Here is a 10,314-nt window from a genome sequence, read left to right on the forward strand (position 1 = left end):
GAAAGAGAGAAAGAAAAGGGAGAGAGAGAAAGGGGGGTGGGGGTAATTTGGGAAAAAGGAGGTGAGGCTGGGGGGGGGGGGGGGGGGTGTCAGGGGGAGAATAGCAATTTACTTGTTTCTCTCCTCCTCCTCTTTCTCTCCGTTCTTCATCCATTTTTCTCTCTCATGGCGTTTTCAACCAGCCGCCCCTGATCTTGGCCCAAACCAAGCGAGTCGACTCCAACGTCGGCTACGTTGCCAACCACCTCCTGAATTACATCTGCAAGGCCTCGTGGATCGCCGGCACCACCTTCCTCACCTTTGTCATCCCCTCATCATCAAGATAGATTGCGAGCAGCAACTCAACGACCTCGACCTGCAACAGGCCAGCCTCCTCGGTGATGGTAAAGGGGACCGATTTGGGTTTCGATTGGCTTCCCAGTTTTCACTATTTCACGCCTTGGAACTGTGTTTCTTTCTTGTTTCTGTCCTCGTCTAGGGAAATGCTACAATACACACCTTTTATTTGGGTGTGTATCTGTCACGACCCCGATCCTAGAAATTTTGTCGAGTCATCGTGACCGGCCGATGAGTCCTAACGCTCATCCAGGCCTCTTTTTCATAATTAAATTTGGAGACAATGTTATGAGAAAAACATAACTGTTTTATTTCATATACCCTTATTACAAAACCCAAGTCTTTTAAAAAGATAACTTCTTTACAATATCTACACAAAAGTATAACAAGCATATCTCAGGGCAGCAACAACTCCATCTCTATTCTTCATTATCTGTAAAAATTATCAATTTTCATAAGCCGAATGCTCGTGTGAGATACAAATACAAAAGTTGCACGTTTTATACCATGGAAACAATTTTAACACAAATATTTGCATAATCTAAAACAAGTAATCTTATGATGTTCATCCAACAGCCTAATCTTTCTATAGGGGAACGACCCCTCTTGCTGTGTGAAATGATCAAGTCACTGGCCACTAGGGCCCTATTCTTTCCGTCCGTATAACTCCATTCTGTGTTATGGTATCTTTTTATGCGTCCCCCAAACTCGGGACAACTGTCTGGATGCATCAATAGGTCATCCCCCTTTGTCTGACCGCTTTCATTTTCTAAGCTTAAACTTTACATCGTCATCATCTCTGTTTGACGTGCTTCTAACATGAAAAATTTATCATATCTTTTCCCATGACATATCTAAAAAAATTATAATCTTTTCTCAACACAAAATTATGCTACTTTATAAAGGAAAATCATGTAACTAAAGTATATGTATCTCACCTTAGAATTCTTTGTTACGTATACTTGTTAACCTCTGGACAACGTAGTGGTAGCTCAGTGAAAGAAAACTAAAGCACGGCTGGGAGTCCAGTACCTCTTTTCCCTTTATTCAATACTAATCTACTACTATTCAGTACACATTTCTTTCTTCCCTTTTTTTTTTGCCGTACTTAGTAAGTAGTAATTCTTTGCTATTTTTTGGCCATGAACCTAGAATAGGGCTTCTATTTATAGGCTTTCCATATTGGTCTAGCCCTGACACATGGCTTCCTAATTAGCATAATTTTGACACTTGTGTGCCTAACTTAATTTAATTTGGACACATGGTTTCTTAGGTGGCAATATATAAGCATGAGATGGCAATCTCATGTTTCCTAGAAAACCACAGAACCTCTAGCCTACTTCCGTATTTATCTGATTTCTCTTTCTTTTTTTTCTTTTCTTTTTTACGCGTATAGCATGAAAATATTCCTATTTTTTTTATCCGAAAATAAAGCTAGATAATTTCAAGCACCGATTCCAACATTGCCTTCACTTTTAGTCGAGTCACATATGTATTTTGGGTCGGGGTGTTACAGTATCATATGCACTCCCAAAAATGTTATGAATTATAGAGAAAATGTTATGAATCGTATCGCTAAAAAGTTACGAATTGTATAAAGGTTACGAGATACACCAAAATATTATGAATTGTACTACTGAAAAGTTATGAATTCTGGAACAAAAGTTACGAAACATGTTAAAATGTTATGAATGAACCATAAAATAGGTACATATGGTACACCCTTTTAAGGGGTATGTATTATAGACTTTCCCCTCTCGTCTATGATTGTTCTGCATCACATCGATTTATGGTATAAACCATTTGTGGGTTTGGGGTTTTGATTTTGCACAAAGAGGTGGAGAGAGAGAGAGAGAATAGTACTGTGAATAATATTTTATAGTATTTTATAAGTATAGAGATGATAATAGATGGTATTGGTGTGGGATTGAGAGAGATCTGTATCGGTAAAATGAAAAAAAGTGGATAGTTGGGTAGCAAAAATACATGTTCCTTGGTGTACATGCTCTTAATTGCCAAAACAAATGACCAGGTTATCAACTATGTTTTCTTTTCAATTTTGAGATTAAATTCAATGTTTGTATCCTTCAAATCAACTATATTGTGTTACGTCGCCATGTTCCATAATTGGAACCACTACTTTGCAACATGACGTAATGTAATTAATTTAGAGAAAATAAATGTTTACACCTGTAAAGAATTTATTCTGTTAAATTTTCTTGACCTCAAAAAAAAGGGTACCCGTTAGAGCATCTGCATCTCTCTCGGTACTTCCTCTATCAAACTATAATGAGAGCAAAACTCCCAAAACTCTCCTGCATCAGGCTCACTACTTCCCTCTCTACTTTGCAATTGGTATAGCTTTGCTTACAGTACCTCGTTTCTTCTCACGAGGTACTGTTTATAAGTTATCCCTTATTTTATTAATTATCTGCTCATAGCAAGCTGCTCCCATGGCTGCTCGTGCTTGGAGGCTCCGCTTTTTTTGCCGCAAATCTACTGGCTTTGAGCTTGGCCCTCTTACTGTTCACCTACACCCATGGCTTTTGAGGTCGGCCCATGAAGAGATGATGCATGCCGTGGTTGAGATGGGTTTGGAGGGAGAAGTGGGGTGGTGATCGGACGGGTTGATCGTTGGTCGTCAGTGAAAGGTGAGGTGGGGGACGCAGGGGAGGGCTTTTGTGTTGTTGATCTTTGGTTGAGACTGGTTTGGGGTTTTGTTTTTCGACTTTCTGGGATTGGATTTGAGAAATGAGAGAGTAAAGTTAGAGAGAGAGAGAGAGAGAGAGAGAAAGATTGCTGCCGCTGTTTTGTTTAATTTCTCTGTTTTGTTTTTGTTTTTTTTAAGAATAAAGAAATAATATTTTTAATATGATAATTTTAATATAGAGAGTCTGATGCAGGATACATTTGAAAAGTAAGTAGCTAAAGTAATAAAGTGAATTTTTAAGAAGTAATTTAGTCCAAAATGTAAAGAGGCTAATGCGGATGCCCTTATTTCCCTATTTCCCTCAACCTCATGGATCGAACTGCAAAACGTGAAAAACGTACAGGACCGCTCCAGCAAAACTGCGGCGTTACACCGAAGAGGCGAAGAGAGAAAACCCAAAAAAAGAGAGAGAGACGGATCAAAAAAGAGAGAGAGAGAGAGAGAGAGAAGCTTCTCTGGCTCTGTCAGACCCCATGGCGACAGATTTGGTCGAAGCCCCTTCGCCTACATCTCAATCGCCTTCCCATTACAGGTTCTTCTACATTGTTTTAATTATCGACTTGTTTTCTCCCCTTTTTTTTATGACTCAGGCGTGCGAATCAGCTTTTGCTCACCTCAATTAATCCTTGGACCAATTAAAGCGAGAGCAAATGGACTCGTCCAAGGGGGTTGATAGCTCTAAGAGGTTTCAAGCTGAGACCTTGGAAGGAGCATGCCCTTAAGACCCAAGCCAAGCCCTTGTTTTTTCCGATTGGTACATATGGGATTAATTTTCACGAAATCTGAAACTTTGTACGTATAATCTGCAGCCAACTACGGCACTTCTACCTCGCAGTCGACCGATTCCAGTTCAAAATGGTCTCTCCGTATTCTGAATTCATCTTCTTATGGTTAAGGAAATTGTGATTTTGTTTAAGATTTCTTAATACCTGATATAAAGTCGTTGAATTTGCAGGAGACGTTGGTGGATCTGCTGGGAATGGCGGGCCGCCGCCCATGCCTGCCGATGGTGGTGTGCTGCAGCACACGCGACGAGCTCGACGCGGTCTGCTTCGCTGTCTCCAACCTTTCCCACATTTCCATGGACTCTTTGGTACTTATTTATTTCTCACAAAAAATTAGTTTTTTGCATGAAAGTACAAAGTATTTTTTTTCTGGTGGGGGTGTTTTTTCTTGGCAATGATTAAGTCAGATCGGTTTGTAGAAACTTTATATCCATCTCAAAGCCAATTGGCAATGAGTGGAGAGGTCTCAGATGTTATTAAGTGATCACCCATTCTACTCCCAAGCAATGTGGGATTCTATTTCCTTAAGATCCCCCCTCACGTGCAGCCGCATTTGAGGTCTGTCACGTGTGGCCACTTTTGGGTCCTATCATCGTGCAGCTTTTTTGCTGATCTGTCATCGTGGGGGGTGGATTGTTAATTTCTAAAATGTGGGATGGAACGGGCCCGCTCTGATACCATGTAGAAACTTTATATCCATCTCAAAGCCAATTGGCAATGAGTGGAGAGGTCCCAGATGTTATTAAGTGATCACCCATTCCACTCCCAAGCAATGTGGGATTCTATTTCCTTAACATCCCCTTCACGTGCAGCCGCATTTGAGGTCTGTTACGTGTGGCCACTTTTGGGTCCTATTACCATGTGGAAACTTTATATCCATCTCAAAACCAATTGGCAATGAGTGAAGAGGTCCCATATGTTATTAAGTGATCACCCATTCCACTCCCAAGCAATGTGAGATTCATTTCCTCAACATCCCCCCTCACGTGCAGCCGCGTTTGAGGTCTGTCACGTGTGGCCACTTTTGGGTCCTATCATCGTGCAGCCTTTTCGCTGGTCTGTCATCGCGGGGTGTGGATTGTGAATTTTTTATAAAATGTGGGGTGGAACAGGCCCCGCTCTGATACCATGTGGAAACTTTATATTCATCTCAAAGCCTTAGAAATTAACAATCCACACCCCGCGATGACAGATCAGCAAAAAGGCTGCACGATGATAGGACCCAAAAGTGGTCACACGTGACAGACCTCAAATGCGGCTGTACGTGAGGGGGGATGTTAAGAAAATAGAATGTCATAATGTAGGTTTGAGTAGAAGGGCATTTAAAGCATCTCCACCCCTTACTCATATTTGGTAAAAGCTTAATTTGGTATGACGCACTCCAATGGGCAAATTCAAATTTAAGCACAAATTTGAGAAAAAAGCTTCATTAATGGCATAATTGTATATATGGGAGAGAGGAATAGCCTTGCAAAATTTGAGTAAAACCCAATTTGGTATAGGTTTGAGTCAAGGAGTGGAGTTGATTTTAAGGGTTTTTTTACTCAAATTTTGAGTTGAGTAGAAAAAAGGGAAAGGGCAAGAGATGCTCTTAGGAGCCGTCTAATAAAATTGGAAGGTTAATTATTGGAAAGAAAAGGTGAATGCAAGATTTTTCAGTAATGCGTACTTCAAATTTAGAATTATATGGTTAGAATTGAACTTCAAAGTTGTTGTCCAAGTAAGTTTGAAAATATTCTTTGAGTGGCAGGGCAGTCTTGTGTCAATTTTGGTGCTTTTGCTATCGTTTGTATGTTCCCTGTGAGCTGGACTTCTTGTAGACCAGATGAGCTAGCACAAAATGCTTTCTTAGTCCTCTGTCTTACAAAATGCGGCAAAGCACCTAGAGGATATACGAAAACCATGCAAGGTCAAACACTTCCCCAAGTGACTAGGAACACTTGCTGCTACTTTATAGGTAGCATGTCATGATTCACGAGGCAAATCTTAACATTCCAAGAGTAGCATGTTCTCAAGTCTAAGGTGGTTTATCTTCAATAATAGTTTTTGGGTTCTCTTTCTTGGTAGGCTTCAGTGGTAGACCTATCAACTTTATTGGATACAAACTTGGCCTTGTTTGCCTCTTTTTATGCAACTTATCCTCGATTCTTTTTCTATTTACTCCCTTATCTACCTCTTCTACCAAAGTATTCAACTCAAGGGAATTTAATGGGATTTTTTGTGCACTCTCTATCTTGTCCCTTGAATTCTATTGCCTTGATTTCCTTGGAAAAATTAGAGATTCAGAAATTCTTGTAAAAAAGTGGAATTGTTAACTGTGGGAGAAGAGGTAGATGCTTCCTAGTTCCTCCCATATTCAGCCTGTTCATATTTAGTGGGGCTTCATCAAGATATGACGTCCCCAAGGTACACTTTCCAAAAAGCTCATCCCTCCTCATGCCACAGTTGTTAGCGAAAATGGTAAAGTTAACCCTGATGGGCATTTTTAGAATGTCACTCTGACTTAGTCGGATGATTGGGTCCCTAATTATTGAGTAGTGCTACAGGTACCGACGGGGTCGGTACCGAAATCGTAGGGACGGCCGCGCCGGGTCGTCTCCGGCCACCGGACGGCCGATCCGAGCCGTCCAAAAATTCTAAAAAAAAAAAACGAGGGCAAATATACATATATACACGAAAAAAGGGTGCTCGGATCAAGCACCTTACACACCTCGGATGCTGTTGATTCCCGCGTAGGCCCCCTCGTTTTTTTTTATAGAATTTTTGGACGGCTCGGATCGGCCGTCCGGTGGCCGGAGACGGCCCGGCGTGGCCGTCCCTACGATTTCGGTACCGACCCCGTCGGTACCAATATCATTTCTGCTAATTATTGCGTTAGTGGAGTTTCCCAGGTGTTTGTTGACTTTTGATCTTGAATAGGAAAAAGCCATGTTTCCAAGAGAACCACTTATCAAGATCCTCTATCCCATGTGTTTCGTTGCCACACTTTGCATAATGAAATGATATTTGTTTATCGAGAAGTAGCCAATGAGTGATATAGCAGCTTTCATTTCTATCTCATTGGGCATCTCAATAATTTGATCTGTTTTGCTACGTGATAATATCTAGTTGAGTGTCACCTCGAAAAGGTGAGCACTCTAAAACTTCAGGAGGTTCATTAAATACAGGCCACATATGGTGTGCATTATTCTGCCCCGTTGAAGGAGAATTCAAGTTTTATTCAAATCCAAAAGGTCATGGTCGGGATGGTAGTCTTGGAACATCATGGCTTTAGATGAAGGGGTATGACTTTTACCAATCATCTTTCCAAACTAAGTAACCTCCATGGAGGGTGCAGGTGGTTCAGGCTAACCATGACTGGTTCTAAGTTCTAACAGACTTGGCGGATTCTCCTTCAAGAGTAGGACAAAACAATGCTGCAGTCAAAGTGTCAATCCTCTCACTATCGCGATTAATGTTCAAGTCAGTAGCAACAGAGAATCACCAACAATAAATTTTTTCGGTAGACAATGTCAAAAGAATTCTTAAATAGTGCATAGCTGAAATACCCTTTCAGCACAACATGAATGACACTAATATCAGTGCAATTTTAGTCTAACTAAATTGTACTATATTTGTCATATTACTCCAAATTTGATTTCCCCGAGCAAATGAAATCGCTCAGAAGTATTTGTTCTGTGTCTTGCATTGCCGATATACTGACATTATAGTAAAATCCTTCTACATACCGATGTATGACGGACAACTTGTACTATCATACATGCATATGTTGTTCTTCGATTGGACAACGTATTGCAGTATAATACATATATATATTTTTGTCCTTTTTGCCTTGTGCACTCATAAATTTTGGAGTTTTTATATCTGACTCCTAGATAAACACTACGTCATGTATTTGCCACCTGCACCCGCGTTCATGTAACTTAGTTGGCAGAATACTGTTATGACTTATGAGTAGATTGTCGGAGCTCCATTGTTGATTCAGAGGCCTGATCATGTAACTCTCTCAAGGAAATATTCTTTGATGATTCTACACTTATGTTGGATTGTGTCCCACATCGCTTGGACAAGCCCTCTCTATACTGGTTATAAGGCCCTAGCTTCCCTCTCCTTAACACCTAGGTTTTAAGGAGACTTTATGGGCTGAGCTTTTCTAACATGGTATCAAAGCTTTGGTTTGGGCCTTTCGTTGGTGAACTGTTGATTGTTATCTAGTTGCCACGCTTTGTGGGCCAGGGGGTGTGTTGGATTGTGTCCCACATCGCTTGGACAAGCCCTCTCTATACTAGTTATAAGGCCCTAGCTTCCCTCTCCTTAACACCTAGGTTTTAAGGAGACTTTATGGGCTGAGCTTTTCTAACAACTTATCTTCTTTGAAGATTTGTTACCCATGGAGATAATATCTTTCCCCTTCCACTTCGTTGGTGGAATGACAAAATCAATTATGACTATGGAGGGGTTCCGAAACTATAGGGGTACTGGCAAGTAGAGTCTGTATGAAACATAGTTGAGGCTCTCTGTCCTGAAAATCCAGATGTAACTTCGAAGGAGGAGGTATATGTATTTGCTTAACTGATGTATGACGTAGATTCCTACTCTACTTGATAAATTTGTTCTTTCCTATTTGGGCTTAGCTTTTGGGAAGAAGTGAATGCAGCAGCTTAATTGACTTATAATGCATCTTCCTGCTCTACTATATAAATGATTTCTTTACTACTTTAGCTTGGGGGTATTGGGCTCTTGACACCAGTGTCTTCATCAACTTCGAAGGAGGAGGTATATGTATTTGCTTAACTGATGTATGACGTAGATTCCTACTCTACTTGATAAATTTGTTCTTTCCTATTTGGGCTTAGCTTTTGGGAAGAAGTGAATGCAGCAGCTTAATTGACTTATAATGCATCTTCCTGCTCTACTATATAAATGATTTCTTTACTACTTTGGCTTGGGGGTATTGGGCTCTTGACACCAGTGTCTTCATCTTAGATGAGATAACCATGTTGGAATCTACTTACCACAGAAATGGAGGGTAAAAGAACACGACCATGCTGTAGCAGAGTCCTTTGTCATTAAATTGTCACAAAATATTCAGCAGAGTCATATAAACGAAAGCTAAATTCAGTGTGCAAATTGTTGCCCTTCTCCCAGTACAGTGATCTAGCTGAAGCAGAACGTGCATCGATTCTAGAGAAATTTTGGCAAGCAACAACGAGGTGGAATCAAATTGCTTCTTGTCTTTCTGGGGATGACAATGAGATCGAGAAGGAAGAGAAGTCTCACTTGGTAGTCGTAACAGATGCTTGCCTTCCACTTCTCGCGTCAGGGGAATCACCTATTGCTGCTCGGGTTTTGATAAATTATGAGTTACCAGCAAAGAAGGTAGGTCTGAAGTCTTCCTTCAGTTGTATATGCACCTCAAATTCATGCATTCGCTGCTATGATCTGATTCTTTTTGTTTTGTTTTTTCTTGCATACCAAACTAGTCTGGCAAGTTGATCGCTCAGTACTTAATGACGATTTACGTGTGCTTGAATGTTGTTTATGCATAATGTAACATTGTTTTTGCCAATGTATGTGTGAAAAAATTCTAGTAATTTTTTTTGCAGTGTCCCTGTCCCCATTTTTTTACAATTCCTATGTCTGCGTTTGTGTCCGTGCTACATAGGACATAGTGGTTTGAGGTTTCTTTAAGTTGCACTGTATCTGGTGAAACACTAAGGAAATGCTCAGCGGATGAATTCAAAATACAGAGAATACGTAAAAGGTGTTCAGAAATCAGCAGTAGTAGAGTTGGTTCCACAATAGCTCTATGAAGTTCCTTGTTCTACCATTTAAAGGACAGATAAATCGTTAAAGGTGTGTACCAATGAGAGTTGAGAACTCAGTAGTAGACTTGATTCTACAATCTCTCTCCAAAGTTTCTTGTTGAGCTATTCACAAGCATTTCGTGGTTGGCAGGGGGTTTCGCCAACTTTTTTCTCCTTTTTGATAGGTTTTGCTAAGTTGGATTTTTCTGGTGATTACTATATGGAAAAGTTAAATGTCCCTAATCTGTATTCCTAATTGTTAGTATACAGTTTTCCCCTTAACCAGTTTGGATACATGTTCCATTCTACTGTATCCAAATGTTGCCTGATTAGCATAAAATACGGTGGTATGATTCATTTCTGCTCATTAATGCGAAAAATCATGCTATATATTTCTTTTGTATGAAATATTCACCACTGTTCTACAATACTTGAAATCCTAAGTTTTATGTTCTTTCCTGAGCATGAATCTGATTTCCTCTCTCTCTCTTGCTGCCATATCTTTTTCTTTTTTCTAATTTCTTGTTAGAGTTTGCTTTTGCTTGCAGGAAACCTATATGAGGCGCATGGCAACTTGTTTGGCAGCAGGTTCTTTCTTGAATGCAGTAGTTTCATTGTCATGCGTTTTACACGACTACGGATTTACAGTTTTGAATGAACACAGATGGGATTGTCA

At 40.2% G+C, this 10,314-nt stretch overlaps 1 protein-coding gene across 3 annotated transcripts in view; it reads left to right on the forward strand.

The window, feature by feature from the left end:
* Window positions 1-3,362: 3,362 nt before the first annotated feature.
* LOC131336562 (eukaryotic initiation factor 4A-7) overlaps window positions 3,363-10,314 on the forward strand; it is a 13,501-nt gene continuing 6,549 nt past the window's right edge. The window contains exons 1-6 of one of the 3 annotated variants that reach the window (XM_058372443.1): window positions 3,363-3,578; window positions 3,856-3,904; window positions 4,002-4,139; window positions 8,980-9,210; window positions 10,187-10,226; window positions 10,303-10,314. The exon at window positions 10,303-10,314 is cut by the window's right edge and continues 86 nt beyond it. In XM_058372443.1, the coding sequence (XP_058228426.1) occupies window positions 3,520-3,578; window positions 3,856-3,904; window positions 4,002-4,139; window positions 8,980-9,210; window positions 10,187-10,226; window positions 10,303-10,314 (529 nt within the window). In that variant the 5' untranslated portion in view covers window positions 3,363-3,519. The remainder of the gene's footprint in view (window positions 3,579-3,855; window positions 3,905-4,001; window positions 4,140-8,979; window positions 9,211-10,186; window positions 10,227-10,302) is intronic. The other 2 variants (XR_009202871.1, XR_009202872.1) reach the window with 2 other exon arrangements.

The sequence above is a fragment of the Rhododendron vialii genome, chromosome 8a (assembly GCF_030253575.1).
Source record: "Rhododendron vialii isolate Sample 1 chromosome 8a, ASM3025357v1".
NCBI lineage: Eukaryota > Viridiplantae > Streptophyta > Magnoliopsida > Ericales > Ericaceae > Rhododendron > Rhododendron vialii.